The sequence below is a fragment of the Pipra filicauda genome, unplaced genomic scaffold (assembly GCF_003945595.2).
Source record: "Pipra filicauda isolate LSUMZ 115617 unplaced genomic scaffold, ASM394559v2 scaffold41_size5083284_pilon, whole genome shotgun sequence".
Classification (NCBI taxonomy): Eukaryota; Metazoa; Chordata; class Aves; order Passeriformes; family Pipridae; genus Pipra; species Pipra filicauda.
Genome location: NW_024104554.1, coordinates 4,062,191 through 4,080,605, shown reverse-complemented (window position 1 = coordinate 4,080,605; position 18,415 = coordinate 4,062,191). Strand labels below are relative to the sequence as shown.

The 18,415-nt window shown below is 37.3% G+C and overlaps 1 protein-coding gene across 4 annotated transcripts in view; it reads left to right on the top strand.

Annotated features, from left to right (window-relative positions):
• Positions 1 to 18,415, top strand: part of PXDN (peroxidasin) — a 94,898-nt gene that overhangs the window by 42,099 nt on the left and 34,384 nt on the right. For 2 of the 4 annotated variants that reach the window (XM_027726056.2, XM_027726058.2), the window contains exons 5-14: positions 991 to 1,062; positions 1,609 to 1,680; positions 3,665 to 3,834; positions 6,904 to 7,021; positions 9,077 to 9,246; positions 10,179 to 10,451; positions 11,872 to 11,988; positions 13,171 to 13,329; positions 16,340 to 16,452; positions 17,430 to 17,586. In XM_027726056.2, the coding sequence (XP_027581857.1) occupies positions 991 to 1,062; positions 1,609 to 1,680; positions 3,665 to 3,834; positions 6,904 to 7,021; positions 9,077 to 9,246; positions 10,179 to 10,451; positions 11,872 to 11,988; positions 13,171 to 13,329; positions 16,340 to 16,452; positions 17,430 to 17,586 (1,421 nt within the window). Of the gene's footprint in view, positions 1 to 990; positions 1,063 to 1,608; positions 1,681 to 3,664; positions 3,835 to 6,903; positions 7,022 to 7,044; positions 7,552 to 9,060; positions 9,247 to 10,178; positions 10,452 to 11,871; positions 11,989 to 13,170; positions 13,330 to 16,339; positions 16,453 to 17,429; positions 17,587 to 18,415 lie in introns of those variants that run through there. The other 2 variants (XM_027726059.2, XM_039385546.1) reach the window with 2 other exon arrangements.

Genomic DNA, 18,415 nt, shown 5'->3' with positions numbered 1-18,415 from the left:
GCACATTCTCCAGATGTTCCTGGGTTTGTCAGAAGCCAAACAGGAAATTTTAGGAGTTTCGAATACATTTGGATATAATCAGAATCCAAAGTCTATAAATAATTTTCACAGTTACTTGTGCCAGTCTTATCTATTTCATCTTGTTTTCTTATCTGCAAGGTTATGGAGTACCTCCACAATATAGTCAATGCTGGAATGATCCTGCATTTGCAGTCCTTTTTCACAACAGTTACAGATTAATAGTCTGGTTAACTATCTTGTGTTAATTTTCAGTTTTACAGGAGTAACAGCTGTGTAATATTTGTTACTGTGTAATATTAATAGCTTACATAAGCATCAACAGAGCATCAAATAGAGCACAGCTGTGGTGGTTAATTGTATACCAGTTGCTGGGTAGCCTTTTGTATAAAGTCAAATTAGTCAAACTTGGGTTTATGTTACAAATTTGCCTTTTGAGAGCATTAATACTTTAAATACTTGTGTTCCTGGACTAGAGAAGCTTATTTCTCATCATCATCTGAACTTTTCACTCACTGAAATGAAAACAGTTGTCCCCTAAAAATGTTATTCTGTTGGAAACTGTGAATGTTTTCTAAACAGCCTCCAATATTTTTCCTGTAAAAAAAATAACAATTTTCTTTTCTCGATACATTTTTTTCAAGTATGCATACTAATGAAAATCACACTTGGCAAAAGAGTTTTCAAAGTATTATCTCCAAAACTGCCAAAGCAATGGTTTTCAAACAATTTTTTTTTGCCCATGTACGTGTACACACACACGCACCCCTGCTCTACACAGTGATCTGCAAACTCTTGTATTTCTCAGATTCAAGTATGAGATTTAGATGGTAACAAAAAAGTTAAGCACTACATCACTACTGCCATTTAGAACTGTAAACAGTATGTAAACAGTAACAAATTCTTTAAGATATGTCATCTTCATTAAGAAAACTGTTACAGTATTCTTCTTTTTGTTTAACATATTTTCAGATATCTGCACTTTAATCAAATAGAAACGCTGGAACCTGAATCCTTTACTCATCTTCCAAAACTTGAAAGGCTGTAAGTTTGTTTTTCTTGGGGTAAGATTCAGAAGTCAGATTGCTTTTTGTTTGAATTAAATCAAGTGTTTGAAACTGGAAAATAGCATTTTATCATTGCCATGGGTTACTTTTAATCTAAACTTTATACTGTAAGTACTACATAGTGAGGCTGACCTCAGAAGCATGCATAAGTGAGCATTGCATGTGGTTTATTTTTCTATTGCAAAACTATTTTCTAAAGAGCTGTGATCAATGTTTGGCCTAAAACAAATGTTATGAATGAAGAATTAGAAGATAAGTATTTTTTTTAATTTCTCATTTGAATGCTTATGAACTCCCTTCCTTTTAGTTACTTATGGGTTCTTTTTCCCCATACGGACATAATTACACCTTGGAGGCCACTTTAAAAAACAGTACCCAATTAGTTGCTGAAAAAGGTTTTTGTTTTTTTTTTTTTAAATTTTCTAGGACTACTTTTTCTCGAAATACTTCTGGAAGAATGTAAATGAAACGAGTACATCTCAAAATCTGAATTATTACATGCATATTTCTATGTTTTTAACAGATTTTTGCATAACAACAGAATAGCTCATTTGATTCCTGGAACATTTAGTCACTTAGAATCTATGAAGAGACTGTAAGTAAATTGAATTCTTACCCAACTAAAGAAAGTTTAAATAACCCAATTAGACTGTCTCTCCTCTTGCAATATTTGTCTTCCTTGTAAATGCCGTTCATGGTTTAATTGTTTTAAATATTAAGTATTTTTTTCGTAAACTGTGCTCCAGTTGTTTATGTGCATAGTTTGAGACCATTGCCTCATATCTTACTGTCTTTAGTGTCTGACTAAAGTTTATTTCCTATATTGGGATTATTTGTAATCATGTGGTCTTGTTTTATAGACTAAATAATATATGGATTGTTCTTTGGGTTTTATTTTGGGTTTTTTCCCCTCCTCTTGTCTATGTCTTACTGGGTGATCCTTCTGTGATGTCTTTCAATATTTGATAATTTGGTGTTTTCTTTTGGTTTACTTGTCCTTATTTGATCCTAAAAGCATGGTTATAAAAAGGTGCTCAATGATTTAAGAATATAAATATTACTTTCCATTCTTATAGCTTATATACTTCAAGCAACTCCAGAAGCCATTTCTTCTTGAAATGACATTATCTTGGAAAACTAGAGGGTTTTTAGTCCCTCAGTAACATTTGAAAACTTGAACTGAATGAGTACCATTGTAAGATGACTTTCAGAGGGTTTTCTGCCTTTCACTTTGGATCTCCACTGATAAATATTTGTTAAATTATCCCAGACTGCTGTTTTGAGAAAGGTAGTCATGCATTCATACCCACCTTTCCAGGAGGACTGCTGAGGCTGTGCAGTGCAGTGAGTTGCAGCACAATCTCCACCGAGAAAAGAGATTGCAAGGGACGCAACAGGAAGGTGGTTCTGTTGGTTTAATAGTCGTGAAATCACACCTCCAACTGTGAAAGTCAGAGCACTGTAAATTTTGATGATGTATGCACCTTCCAGTAGTAGCTGCTCCACTCATACCTTCCTTAGATTCTTCTGTAGTTCAAATGAAACAGAAAAGGAGGGCTCTTTACATAATTCCTATGCAGAGGGGAAATTTAGTAGTGGTTGCTAGTGGAAGAGGACACTGGGCTACACTGACCTGGTGTCCTCTGGCTTGGGGCAACTTAACCCTGAAAGTCACACCCTGACTTTTGAGTTCCAGATTAAATTTTACCATTAACATCTGACATAGTGGGAGACATCTGTACAGTGACTTTTAGAATAGTTTTGCTTGTTTGTGTCTGATTTTCATAGGAGAACAGAGAAGAAACTATATGTGGGCATTTGTGCAAGAGGTTAAGAGAAATAGTAAAAGACAAAATGATCTAAAAGTTTACTTCCCCCAAAGATAAACCAAACAGTTTTGCAGTTTTGTTTCTAGTCTAGATACAGATATATTTAGACTAGTACAGATTTCTGTACTTAATGTTTTCTTTCCTACAGGGCCCTCTACCAGAAGGTGCAGTGCTCAGTGTAGTAACAGGGCACTTCACTACTGGAAAGAAAGTCAACAGAATTTATAGGTTCTCGTTATCTGCAATAGGCAAATGTTTTACAACATTGACCCTCTGAACTCAATGAGAGCTTAATGCTGAAATAAAACTGTGGGTCTTTGTCTCATTTGCCTGATCAGCAAAATGAGAAGTAAAAATGTCAGGGTAGCTGTGAAGTTGCTGCACTAATAAGTATTAAACAGACAAAATGTAGGGAGAACGGTATAAGTTCCTTATTTAAGCAAACTTTGAATAACATCTAAATAAAATCTGATTTATTCACTAAATGCGAGGATTAAAAAGTAACATTGTAGATGCTTACTGTGATGTTTAGATGTATTCTGTGATTTTTACTGCCTGTGCAGTAAAAATAATACACATTTTTCTAATAAAGGCTACCAGAGTGCCTATAAGCAAGTAACCATCACCTGCACTGCGTTTTGCCCATTGTATTCACAGATAAAGGCCTTGCTCCCTTTACAAACCATGTTGATCCTTGCAAAATAGTCGAAGCTTGCTAACAGACTTGTGACTGCTTCGTGTTTTGTGCAGGCGTTTGGATTCAAACGCTCTTCACTGTGACTGTGAAATCCTGTGGCTGGCGGAGCTGTTGAAGACGTACGCAGAATCGGGTAATGCTCAAGCAGCAGCTACCTGTGAGTACCCAAGAAGGATTCAGGGAAGATCAGTGGCCACGATAACACCAGAAGAACTGAACTGTGGTGAGTTTGCCACTTCCCGATGGCTTCTTTAACGTGTTAGGTGTATCTAATCTGTATTTTTTTTATTCTATTCTATTTGATAACAGTGGCCACCTCTGGTTAATAAGAAATATCCCTCTGTTTCTTCTTTATTTCTGTGTGTTTCTGACAGAATTGATTGCTTTTACCCCTCGACCCGTCTTTAATGAAACAAATACATCCATATTTGAAATTTCTCCTTGAGGAGCTAAATGTGATTATCCTGAAGGAGTTTAATTTTCCTTTTTATATTTCAGTTTTGATCATAACCAGATTTTCAGCTAGGGTCTTTGGTGTTGCATTAATACTGTTTGTTATCCTTTATTCCTTTTATGGAAGGGAAAAGAAACAAAGAAGCTTTACTGAACTGCACCTTATGACACAGTTCTTGCTGTTAAAATTTTGTTGATATTGTTGGAATCAGGGTTGAGCTACTGAATTTATTTTTTACTCATATATAGTTATGTGGTAGTTTAGTCTAGGCCTTCCTTGGTGACTAGTTTGTAACCAAGGAAGTGCCCAGATTTTCCCAGTATTCCCTACGATTTTTACGTAAGCCAGGGTATAAGAAGAAGGGAGGAAAGGCCTTTGCCCTCTTTCCTTCCGGCGGCTTGGAGGTGCAGGTTTCCCTGCTGTTGAGTCTGTCGTGCTTGGGGAGTGAGGTCTGGTAAGGCCTTTCCAACCTTGGGAGACAGAGGTTGTTGGCAGTTGTTCCAGCGCGACTTTCTGTTTTCCCAAGGAGAGTAGTAAGATATTCTTTTGCTAATTCTTTTAGTTACTAGATCTTGGGCTAATAATCATGTATATTGATTTTGTTCTTTTTTCTTCCTTCCCCCTCCCCCTTCCCTTTCCCTTTTCCTTCTGAAATTGTATATATATATTTCAATTGTATATAACTGTAATATAAGTGTAAATATATTTATATATATTGCTTTAGCTGTCTCTCTCTCGTTTTGGTTCTCTTGGTTTTTATTTCTTTTCCCTTGGTTCAGGAGGCGGGGGGGGAGTTCTTGTGTTGAGGTTTGGAGATTTGGCAGGGAGCCAGCTTCAAACCACAGCGAGTTATAAGGAGTGCCCCACACAGGCACTGAAATCCTCTGTCACTGAGGATTAATGAATAAACACCTTTGTAATCCTTTTGTTTGTCTGTATTCCTTAGGGGTGCAAAAACTTGGCCCCATGGGCACCCTGGGGTTCAGCGCAGCACCTCTTGTGTCCTGAAATCAAAATGCAGATTTGGATTTCAGTAAAGCTTTCAATACTCTCTCTCACAGGATCCTTCTGGACAAAATTTCCAGCACACAGCTGGATAAACACATCATGCAGTTGGTGAGCAATTGGCTCATGGGTCAAGCACAGGGGGTAATAGTGAATGGGGGAACATCAGACTGGAGACCTGTCACTAGTGGGGTTCCACAGGGCTCCATCTTAGGCCCTGTGCTCTTCAACACCTTCATAAATGACTTGGACACAGGACTGAAAGGGATACTAAGCAAGTTTGCAGATGACACAAAACTAGGAGGAGCTGTTGACTCCCTTGAAGGCAGAGAGGCCCTGCAGAGAGACCTTGACAAATTAGAGGACTGGGCAATCACCAACCACATGAAGTTCAACAAGGGGAAGTACCGGATTCTGTACCTGGGATGGGGCAGCCCTGGATGTATGTACAGAGTGGGGAATGAGATGCTGGAAAGCAGTGCCATGGAAAGGGACCTCGGGGTCCCAGTTGATGGCAAGTTGAATATGAGTGAGAAGTGCCCTGGCAGCCAGGAAGGCCAACCATGTCCTGGGGGGCATCAGGCAAAGCATCACCAACCGGTCAAAGGAGGGGATTGTCCTGCTCTGCTCTGCACTGGGGTGGCTTCACCCGGCGTTGAACATTTTGTGCAGTTTTGGGCACCACAATATAAGAAAGATAATAACTTCTTAGAGAGTGTCCAAAGGAGGGCAACGAACATGGTGAAGGGCCTTGAGGGGAAGCCATATGAGGAGTGGCTACAGTCACTTGGTCTGTTCAGCCTGGAGAAGAGGAGACTGAGGGGAGACCTCATTGCAGTCTACAACTTCCTCATGAGGGGAAAATAAGGGGCAGGCACTGATCTCTTCTCTGTGGTGACCAGTGACAGAATCCGAGGGAATGGCCTGAAACTGTGTCAGGGGAGGTTTAGGGTTGGATGTTAGAGAAAAGGTTCTTCACCTCCAGAGAGTGGTTGGGCGCTGGAACAGGCTCTTCAGGAGAGTGGTCACAGCCCCAAGCCTAACAGAGTTCAAGAAGCATTTGGCAATAGTCTCAGGCACATGGTGTGACTCTTGGGGATGGTCCTGTGCGGGGCCAGGAGTTGGACTCAATGATTCTCATGAGTCCCTTTCAATTCCTCATATTCTGTGATTCTGTGATTTTTGTTCAAGCTATGATCATTTGCCTGCCCAACCACCTGTTGAAGCCGAGGTATAAAATAAGTGAATTGTCCTTTTGGTTATGTGTTGGATATAATTCTGATCATGAAAATTATGATCATAAGCATCTACAAGGTTCTTGAAATAGGTAGTACAAAGGGAATTTGGTGCAAGAAGAATTCACATGGCATCCTACCAGCTCTCTGCACATCTAAGGAGCCTGAATATGGAAACTGCAGGAAGTAAGCTGTACAAATTATTCTGTCAGAGGCAAGTTAGGCGTTGATACTTATCTAGAGGAAGTTATTTTAAATGGCACTTGTGCTTGCTGCTCTAAAGTTTTTCCTTCATAGGCAAATTGAGTCTCTGTTAAAATAAATAAAACAGCCACTTTAGAACCTGATACAAATTTGCACAATCTATTTCCAGTCTGCTAAAAGGTCCTAAGGAACAATGGAGGAGATCAGTAATCCCACAGTCACTTTTGGATCAGGAAAAGTGCATTTAATCCTGATTAAACATATACATATTTTAAGTTAAAGCATTTGTGAAAACTATTTTTTTACAAGGTGTGTGGAAATCTTTTTATTTACTGTTTTTTTTAATAGTTTTAAAACAAGTAAGAGTTTCTTGTATGTTTTATTGTTGATACAGAGAGGCCAAGAATTACATCAGAGCCTCAGGATGTGGACGTTACCTCAGGGAATACAGTGTACTTCACTTGCAGGGCTGAAGGCAATCCTAAACCAGAAATTATCTGGCTTCGAAACAAGTAAGTTGAAAAAAGGAAGAGAGAAACTTGATGTAAGTAGGTTTGCCTGTCTGTGTGTGTGTGTTTCATGTACATTTCTGGGTGCTTGTCCACATGCTCAAGGAATTGTTACAGCAGAAACATCTTATAATTAATAAGCATATGAAGTAATAATGGCCTGTATCTTTTTTATTAGTAGATCTAAACACTTAAGAGCTGATAACTTTAGAAAATATTATTTTATTACTCTAGTACTATTTGTAAGGTGTTCAGTAGTAACTATACCTGCAAAGCTGCTCACCCCTGTAATACTGAGTCATTTTACGTATAAGTACCAGTCAATCCAATGTGTACATGTTGCATGTACAGTCTATAGATTACTTAGTGTTTGCATATGTTTTGAGGCAAAGCAAAAGCTTCTTTTTTATAGGAGTTGAGCTGGATAAGAGTTAGGTCTTCCTTGAGCCCCAGCTCTTCGGAGGTAGCTTTTTTCCAAGCTCCATTCCAGAAGAGGAGAAAGAGAGGTCAAATTCCAGGTACATGGAGGGCAGGTAAGTATTTATAGGAATAGGGTAATTCAGGTCAGAGAAGGTCTCCAGTGCAGTCATCTGCTCAAAGCAGGATTATACCACTCTGTTTTATCCAGATGGGTCTTAAAAACCTCTATGGCTGGAGGCGGCACAAGCTGTATGGGCAGCCTGCTCCATTGCTTCTCCTCGCTGCTTAGGGAATGGAAAGAAGGTTCCATAAAGGATGACTGTCTTTCAGCAGTACAAGGGCCAGCCTGCTGCAGGGTGTCTGCTCAAGCTGTGCCCAGAGCCTGGCTCCCTCCAGCAGCACTGGGCACAGCACAGCTGAAACAGCCATGTGGCAGCACGTCACCCTCCTTAAAGTGGTGTGAATTTACAATGGACTCGTGGATTGTAAGTTTACCACTAGCTAATCAGACTTTGGCTTAATAATGCTCTTACACAAATGGAGAACCTGATCGGTAATATAAATTTCCTCACATTTTATGTAAAGCATTTTAGCTTGTTAGATTCTGATAAAATGGAATGATATAGAGTCCTGGTCCTGTAGTTTTTTGCTAAAGTCAGTGAGAACCCCGTGTGCAACAAAGGTTCAGGATTTATGGAGTATGTAAAGAACAGAGACTTGAACTTGGATGGCGTAATTATTTCATTAAAATTTTCTTTGGCTCATGTACTTTTTATAATAAACAAAGAAAACATGTATTCAGAATACACATATGAAAGAGTTTTAAGAAGAAATTCTAGCTTGGGGTGTGGGATTATTGACTCTGGCTTGTTTCCTGGCTGCATGAATGAGAGCAAAGCTCTTTGCAAGGTAGCTGAGTATATCAAGATTTCAGTCAAAAGCCATTGACCTGTTGAGCAGTATGTTGAATAGATCAGTAGACTGGGTTTTGTACATAGGAGGTGAGAACTCATTCCTCCCCTGTTCTTTATTCATCATGTAGTGAGGAGTGAACTGAGAAACAGTTCCTTTAATAAAACGCCCTAAGACTTCTTAGTTAATGTCACAGAAATGCATCCATGACATAATCTGAAGACCTGATCTTAATTTATATTTTAAACCAATACAAATTATAATCAGGTTCATTGGTGCTCCTTAAACAATCCAGGGAGAGGTTGGTACAAAGATGGTTTTATAGCAACTAACCTCTCTCCTAGTAGAAAGTATCTTGAGTGTTGAACTTACATGATATACTTCCAGTGGAAACAGTTTAAATTGTTTTGCCAGCTAGAACAGCCTTAAAGAAAAATGAGATCAGGTATGTCTGTTTTGTTCACTTTTTTCCCCTGTAAGCTTTTACTCATAAAAGTATTTTAGCTTTTTATTTTGAAGATGTAATACTTGCATAAGCAAAATTGTTTCATTTTTTGTTTTTCCTCTTCTTCTCATTAGGAGAAAATGCAAAATTCTATTATTTTACTTAACAAATTAAATTCCCCCAAGTTATTTTGGCTCATTTATCTGTTGGGTTTTATTATTTGGCAGTTTTCTGTGCTTGTGATTTAAAGGTTTAACTCCAGCAGATTCTTTTCTTCACAGTAATGAACTCAGTATGAAAGAAGATTCCCGTCTAAACTTGCTAGATGATGGCACATTGATGATTCAGAATACTCAAGAAACAGATCAAGGCATTTACCAGTGTATGGCAAAAAATGTGGCTGGAGAAGTGAAAACTCAGGAAGTTACTCTTAGATACTTTGAGTCACCAGGTAAAGAACATCAAGTCTGAATTTTGCATTCAGGTAGAGAATTGTTTTGATAATAAGATTGTTATAAAATGCTTTGGCTCTTGTATGTTCTTGACATGCAGATTTGTTGTCCTTGGGCATCTTAAGAATTAGATCCTGGAGCTATAATATTCCTATAACAAAAATGCAAATCAGCTAGTTAGCTAATATGTTTACTGTAGTATGCAATTTTGATTATAATCTTGTAGACTGTAGAAAGGTTAGGAAAAGAGACTGTTGCATTGTAACTTTGGTCAGTGCAATAATGTTCTCTCTGGGTACCTGAAAACCACAATCTTCTGAACAGGCTACTCGTGGAAGCTTTGGCACACCCTGTGTAGCCATTGTTGCTCAAGAGCTTTTTACCCCTGTCTAGCCAAGGCGTCATGCTTGCAAGCACGAAATTCCTGTCCAGGACTGTAATGTTTTTAAAAATTAAACTTTGCTGTGAGAACATTTTGTTTTGACACACAGCATCAGGTAAACTGAAAATGTCCCTGCAATGACAAGTACTCGTATACTTGGGAGAAGTTACTAAAATGTTGCTTAATCTGTTTTGTCTTTTGTGCACTTATGGCAATTTTTAGCCAGTTTGTTTTCTGGGTCTCAGTGTCTGTGCCTCTGAAGAGATCTTTATAAAGATCAGCATAGGTGAACAAAATGTTTGAAAATTGTTTTAATGGGAGTTAAAAAAAACCACCGGTGCAATTATGAGCTTTTGGTTTTTATTTATTGATGTTTGTAAATGTCAGATTAGATTAGACTTAAAGCAAGGCAGAGTTTGCACCAAAATAGAAGTATGTTGGAACAGAGCTTTAAAAACCCCACTAGGCATCCCAAACTATTGCAATATTTGTCTAAATTAGTGCTATGTGATCTAAAAGTCATATTTAGGCATTGCTGTTTTCTCACAGCCCGGCCAAGTTTTGTGATTCACCCACAAAATACAGAAGTGCTGGTTGGAGAGAGTGTTACCTTGGAGTGCAGTGCAACTGGCCACCCTCAACCACGAATTACCTGGACCAAAGGCGACAGAACACCTTTGCCAAATGACCCTCGCATCACAATAACTCCGTCAGGGGGACTTTATATACAAAATGTAAAGCAGGAGGACAGTGGCGAGTATACGTGTTTTGCAACTAACAGCATAGATAACATCCATGCGACTGCATACATCATAGTCCAAGGTAGGTAACGTTAAGCTAGCAGTGATGTATTACTTGAAATTGTGTGGATTTGTCTTTTTTTTTTCTGTATTGACAGAACCAAACTAAAAACATGGAGTTTTTACTTTTAATTGCACTATTGTAGTGAATAAGAAAGTTGCTATACATTTCACATAGTGTAAGATATTACATACTGTCTTCCTGAAAGTTAAGTTTCATTGATTATTGTCATTATTTTGATGTTTTGAAATGTTTATTATTTATTACATTTTGTTTGCCTGGAGGAACAAAAAAGTCAAATTTTTGGAGGATTTTTTTCTGTAACAGGCAGCAACCACAGTACTAGAAATGGAGTTCTGAATAAAGATCTGTGCTGCTTCTCTTTTGTAGACACTTCAGTGAGTATGAGAACTCTGATGATTTAATAGAAACTATCATTCTGCCAGCTGAAGCAAAGCAAAAGTCAAAGTACTCTAAGTTATTTTGATTGCAATAATTTTGGTATTGTTTGTCAAAACTGTGCTTATAGAGTATTCGAGAACAATTATCAAAAGTCTCCTGTGTATATAGATAATAGTTTTTGCACATACTTTCATGGTGGAACTTTAATAATTTACAAAATACTTTGAGTAACCTTTAAATTCAAGTTTGCTTCTGTTCTCATGTTAATTCATTCATGGCTAGGCTTCGCGACCGAAGATTTGGGAAAGGCTCTATCCACATTTGTTACAAGCACGCTGGTGGCTAATAAGGTCAATGCAAGATAGACATGTCTGATTGCAAAAGGCACAGCAGAAAAACTCCTTAGGTGGTATATTCTGCAAGACACGATTCTTTCTGCATTGTCTTTTCTCCTCGAGAGTGATCCTGCGTGCGTTCTTACAAATGCCTTGTTAATGAGTTCAAAAACTATACAAAACAACTTATCTGTGTGGTTTGTTCATTTATTATTCATCGGTAGACAATTGTATTGTGAGAGCTGAACAAATCACCTCTCACACTGGTAATGAACAGTGTTACTGCAGAAACTGGCCCACACACACTACTCGCTACTTTCCTTCAGTGTATGGAAGAAAACAAGCAGCTCAGGATGGTTTTGATTACATTGCATTTTCTTCACAATGTAACTGAGGAGTTTTGAGAGAAAGAGAAGAAGGTATTTTTAATCCATGGAACACTGTGTTTTGATTCTACAAATCTTACCGTACCTCTGATTTTGAATCTGACAGTAGATTCCGCACGACTTCATTGACTTCCTTTTGCACAAGTGGCTACCCAGCTCTCCCCTCTATAGCAGTCACAATATAAAAGAGTCCCAATAACATCTTTCTTCCCACCAACATGAGCTATTCAACTCACACAGGAAATGACACATAATTTCAGACAGTCATGCATTTTTCAGTTGGTTTTTTTTTAACCAGCTTTATTTTCTCTTCTGTAGCTCTACCTCAGTTTACTGTCACTCCTCAAGACAAAACAGTGATTGAGGGGCAAACTGTTGACTTCCCTTGTGAAGCACAAGGTTATCCCCAACCTGTTATTGCCTGGACTAAGGGAGGTAAGTGTGTTCTGTTCTTACTTTTAAACTACTAGAATAGTTTAGCTGTCATATTGGAATCACTCACATATCGAAAGGAGTTGCATGTATTTGTTTAGATGCTTCAGTCTCTGAAGGAAGCAGAGCTCATCTCTTTCTCATTTAGCTAGAAAAGACAAGGTGTCCCATAGAAGCTAGCTGCCCAAGCAGATTTCATTATTCAGTAAAAAAGAACCATTAAAATATTTGTATCCATAATAGATTCCTAGTAATAAATGTTTAAGAAATACAGGGCAAATGACATGCAGCAGTCACTGCTGGTGTACTGCAGAAGAAATAGAGATGGCTGTCATTAACTGGAGATCAGAAATGAGGTGGGATGTGCTCTCTTCAGAAACCAGAACGGTCCAGCCTGTAACTGGCATCGGTATATGAACATCTCTGTCACTTAATGCACATTGACAGGAGCACTGGGGTGTGCTCTGCTGTCTGTTTTATCAAGTTATGGCTCTAAAGGCATTAAGCCAAATCCAGCAGGAAGAAATATTGTAGTGGGTGTTTTATCAGTAAGCAAATATTCCACTTGATTCAAATGAAACAGCTCTAGCAGGTAAAACAACTCTTAGGAAATTCTTAATTATGGTAGATAAAGCAGATTTTTAACAAACTATTGATCATTTTGATGCTGATAATGTCCCTCTTTCTCCCTCTACTGAGACTGTTCCAGTCAAATGAAATGTCCATAAGGGAAGGATAGGGTACAGACACTGATGTGTGTTCATTTGTGTTATGTGTTTTTCTATGAATTCCCTACATGGCTTAGGCACATGAAATGAATTGTGTCTTACACACATGGCATATGAAATGAGCAGTAACACATGTTGGTGTTTTATGCCTTCTCATTTGGATGCTCTATCATGTTCTTTAAATGAAAATATTTATTTCTACCACAAACAGAGAAAAGATCAGGATTATGATTGTGTGCACACATATAATTTGTTTGCTTTTCATGTTTATCTTCTGAGAAGTAAAGGTTTCAAACATTTTGGCTTTTTTTTTGTTGTTGTTAGGTGTGGTGTTTTCTTAAGAAACTTTAATTTTTTCCAGTGTTTTATGAAATTTAAAGTCTTCTGGGTTTCCCTTTTTCTGACACAAAGGGACTTTGTTGCTATAAACAGCAAATGTCGTCGTTGTGTGTTCCAGGAGGCCAGTTGTCTGTTGACAGAAGACACTTAGTCCTATCATCCGGAACCCTAAGGATTTCCAGGGTTGCTCTGCATGACCAGGGACAGTATGAATGCCAAGCTGTCAACATTATCGGATCTCAACGAATTGTTGTATATCTCACTGTACAGCCTAGAGGTATGCTCTCCATGCACTGCTGCTGGGGGAAAAAAAAAAAAAAAAGAAATATTTAAGCTTACAGTAAATACACAGTACTGTGTGTGATTGTTTCTGAGTATATCTATTTTTAGATCCCAAGTGGCTTTTAATAAATAACATGTATGGATACTTACCAATATTTGTACAGGGTATCATTCCTTTAGAACAGTCTGTCTTCCTGGAAAGAGATTTATCTGATTTACTTTTTTTTTTGGTAAAGAGTGGAGGTTTTCTTTGAGGATGACAGTATTCCAGTGCTTGGGAAAATGTTTTGTGAAAAGTCTGTTTTCTGGTAAGGCTCTATACTGTTAATTAAATAGTGTCATTCACATAATATTTTATCTCCATGAACAGAACTTTATTTTACAACAGCAGAATGAACTTCACAAAGAAAAGTCATTGCTTATACTTAAAATAAACTGACACAAAAAAACCCCTAAAAAACCAACCCCAAACTCCATTTTTTTAATATTTTTCTTCAAGTAAATTCTAAGTAAGCTACTTCTAGGATAAATTATAATCATATTAACATTCATAACTTATTTAAGTACTTTGATGTTTAACTAAATTCAAGGAGATTAACCATTTGATTCAAAGCATTTCTTTTTAGTGACCAAATTTTAAACTGTATTTTAACAAAAGGGGCTCTAATGTCTTCCTAAACTTATAAGTTTATAAAAAAATTCCATTGATTTTTCTTGGTTAAGAGTAGTACTAAGATAGATTTGTCAAAATTGAGATAATTTTTTCTACTTATATAAAATTGTTGGTTAAAATTATATTAAACAAATCTCAGTTTTAAAAAGTTTTGTACCTTTCCAGCTGTGTTAAACTTCACTGAATTTGAGTAACATTTAATATAAGGACTTTTGTGCAACTCAGGTTGCAAACTCCAGTCACTAAAAGATAGTAAACACAAGATTGAATGCTGAATATACAACCTGAAACTGGAGCTCTCCATAGATTAATTGCGATGCTGCTTTCAGTCGTGCAAGAAGAGAACATTTTTAATTCTGGGCTTCTAACAAAAGGACTGTTCATCTGAGGAATGTCTAGTCAGTGGTCACTGTGGCTAAATCAGTGTTAATGAATACGGATTAGTGGTCCAGGCCTATTTGCTGGCATGGCGTGGCTCACATCCATAGAGCCAAGCTCTCTCATCCCGCAGTGCTGGATACCAGCCTCTGGATGCCTTATTTGAAATGGTTTCTGGTCCTTGATAGCCATTTGCTTATGAACAGTTTAACAACAGGGCCAGATTTGGTTGGTAGTATAAATGTATGTTGTGTGGCCAAATAATTTTCTGTAAAAGCACAGCCCTCTGCCCTGTCACACTCCCCCCAAAACACTAATACATTACAGAAGAAATACAATTCTTAACGTCTTCATGATCTGGTGTGTGCTTCTCATGATATCTGAGTGCCAGGTGCCAATCTGGATTTTAAAAAAATTAGAATTAAAAAATACATTAATTTTCTTCACACTAGATTTAGGTAACAGTGTGTAGTCTGTCCTTAGAATTGGAGGATGGTTTAAGGCCTAAGGCTTGCTGGTGTCAGGGAGGTAGGAACGCTGTCAAGAGTTAGCACCTCAGCAAGTCAGGCTGGGAATTTCATGGTTGAATGTGTTGTGGAAGGTTTTGCTTTCGTCATCTAAAAAATTGCTGTTGTTGCTACTTAAAAAGTTCAAACTTAAAAATAGATGACAGAAGTTAATGGAATGTTCATTGTGATGACTTTGTACAGATTTAGCTATCGACAGAAATTTTTTTCAGAGCTCTAAATTTATGGAACTCAAATGATTTTGACAAGTACTAGCCTGTTATGTTAGAAGTTAACAGTACTTTAAAATCACCCTGAAGCAGACATCAGGAAGAGAGTCATAGAACCATTAAGGTTGGAAAAGATCTTTAAGATCATCAAGTCCAACTTTCAATGTAACACCACCACTGTGTTCGCTGTTAAACCATGTCATCAAGTGCCATATCCACACGTTTTCTGAACACTTCCAGGGATGGTGATTCTACCACTTCTCTGGGCAGTCTGTTCTACTGCTTGACAACTCTTTCTTATGCAAAAAGTTTTCCTAATACCTAATCTAAACCTCCCCTGGTGCAACTTAAGGACATTTCCTTTTGTTCTGTCTCTTGTTCCCAGCCCTCCTCTGGACATTCTCTGGCACCTCAATGTCTTTCTTGTAGTGAGAGGCCCTAAATTAAACACCGGATTTGAGGTGTGGCCTTACCAGTGCCGAGTACGGGGAGACAATCACTTCCCTGGTCCTGCTGGCCACACTGTTGCTGATCCAACCCAGGATACCCTTGTCCTTCTTGGCCACTTTGCTGGCTCATGTTCAGCCACTGTCAACCAACACTCCCAGGTCTTTTTCCACTGGGCAGCTTTCCAACCACTCTTCTCCAAGCCTGTAGTGCTGCATGGGGTTGTTGTGACCCAAGTGCAGGACCTGGCACTTTGCACTATTGAAACTCATACAATTGGCTTCAGCCCATTGATCCAGCCTGTCCAGATTCCTCTGCAGAACCTTCATCCCCCTCCAGCAGATCAGCACTCCCACCCAACTTGGTGTTGACTGTGAACTTGCTTAGGGTACCCTCAATCCCCTCATCCATGTTATCCTTGAAGATAGTAAACAAGGCTGGCTCCAGTATTGAACACTGAAGAATACCACTTGTGACCAGCCACCAAATGGATGTAACTCCATTTGCCACCATTCTCTGGGCCATCCAGTCAGTTTTTAACTCAGCTAAGAACATACCCGTCCACACCATGGGAAGCCAGTTTCTCCAGGAGAAAGGAATTTGATCTCTAAGACAAAGTTATAAGCAATTAAAAAATTGCAGGTAGACTAGTATTATAGATTAAGAAATGTTCAGTAACTAATAAAAATAGGAGTGCTGACCTCTTTTTAGATTGTTTTCTGCACAAGTTGTATTTCATACCTTATCAATGGATCATTTGGTTTTTTTTAGTGACTCCTGTATTTGCCAGTGTTCCCAGTGACATGACAGTGGAGGTTGGCACAAATGTGCAGATCCCATGCAGTGCTCAAGGAGAGCCGGAGCCAGTCATTACATGGAATAAGGTACTAGATATTCAGTTATTGCAGAAGGGCAGCAGCCTTTCTATCACTTCATAATTAGCCAACTAAAGGGCACATTATCAAATTATTGCTTGCTCTGGTGTCTGAAAACATTACCTGAAGTTTAATCAGTAAATCTTTAATACAGAGCATGTATATAGATACTAAACATGAATTTTAAAGGGATAAATATACATATATAGTTATGCAAATCATTATACAGACCAGCTAAAATTCATAACATATATTCCTTAAAGTGTCTCTGTATTTAGAGACAGTTCTGTGCAAATATCTTATTAATAATCACACTTTCAATGATGTTATAGATATAAAACAATAAAAAATACTGTATTGCTGAGCTCTTTGACATTGTTAGGTTGACACTTCAACCAGGACAGGCTTCAGTAACTAGTACCTCTCTGTGGCTTTGATTTCCATTGGTGTAATAATTGCTATATCAAACTATAGAGCTATTAGCAGAGTTACCAGTGAATTAATGAGTTGTTAATATTGATTTTCAATTTTTCTGATTATCTTCATCTCTTCAGTGAGCAAGCATTAGAAAATGTACTTTAATGAACCTTAAATAGCTTCTAAATGCATAGCACATGAAGAACTGATACACATAAAGCTCTTGAGATCTATTTCTGCTGGTTAATTTTGAGAAAAATTAAATATATATGTTCTAAAGAGGTGCTATCTTATTTTGGGTTATAGATTTTAGTTGGTGAGAGCCTATAGCTATTAAAATACTTAGATTTATAATAATGAGTACTTTTAAAAGTAAAGAAATACATTGTACAATTTAGAATTACATGTACTTTTCCTATATAAGTTTATCTAAATATATCTGACTATGATCTTGGCATACAAAATAGAAAGATAAAATAAAAAATAAAAATAGAAGAGAAAAAGATGACAAAAATTCATGTATGAAAACAAGTGTATTTAGAATAACTAAATTCTGGGCTTTTCTGCAGGATGGAGTACAAGTGACTGAGAGTGGAAAATTTCATGTTAGTCCGGAGGGATTTCTTACCATTCGCGATGTTGGAACAGCTGATGAAGGTCGATATGAATGTGTTGCCCGGAACACCATAGGATACTCCTCTGTTAGTATGGTGCTTAGTGTAAATGGTAAGATATATGATTGAGAGGTATGAGTTAGATAATTAGTTTTGTTCTAATTGCTTAATGTGTAAGATGAAAAAATTAATAAAATATTAAATTTGCTCTTTTATTCAAATTTTTCTTTTTCTTCCATAATTCTCTCTTTCTGTTTTTCGGTTTTTTTTCATCATTAATCTTACAGATGTGAATAAGATGGGAATATGTTAGAATAGGAATGTCTCTAGGAGTTAAGCTTCAAAACAAACTATGCTTTGGGCTTAAGTCAGTCTTTCAACTTTCTTCTCAAGATATTATTTGAACCTATTAGAATTTGCTGGTCAAATACACAATCTAATCTTTAGGGATAACCTGACAAAATTCTTCTGGCATCTTCAAAGGGACACTTATAGTACTTGGTTAAAAATTAGGCTGCAACCATTGTGAAAGAATTGAGGAAATTCATACAGATCTTAAGAAACTAAAAGAGAAAACAGAAAGAAAAGGAGAGTATTTGATCTTGTTCTAATTATTCAAAAGAAATAATGGCAAATAATAGTTATCAATTATTTCTATCTAATAATTGGTAATAAAACATCCAAAGAGGCTAAGGAAATAACTTTCTTACAAAGATTGACTATACCGCTTTTCTAATTTATTGACTAAAACTGCTGATTTTTCAGATTATTTTGATGGAAAATAAAAGAAAACTCTCTGATTTCTGTCTTTCAGTAGAAAATATGAGACAATATTTTTCTATCTTTGAAAAATTAGTATAGAGCAGTGATTTCTTCAGCATATTGCATATTGTTTCCCAGTGTTGTTTCTGATGTTCTGTGTTTTGTTTACTATTAATAAA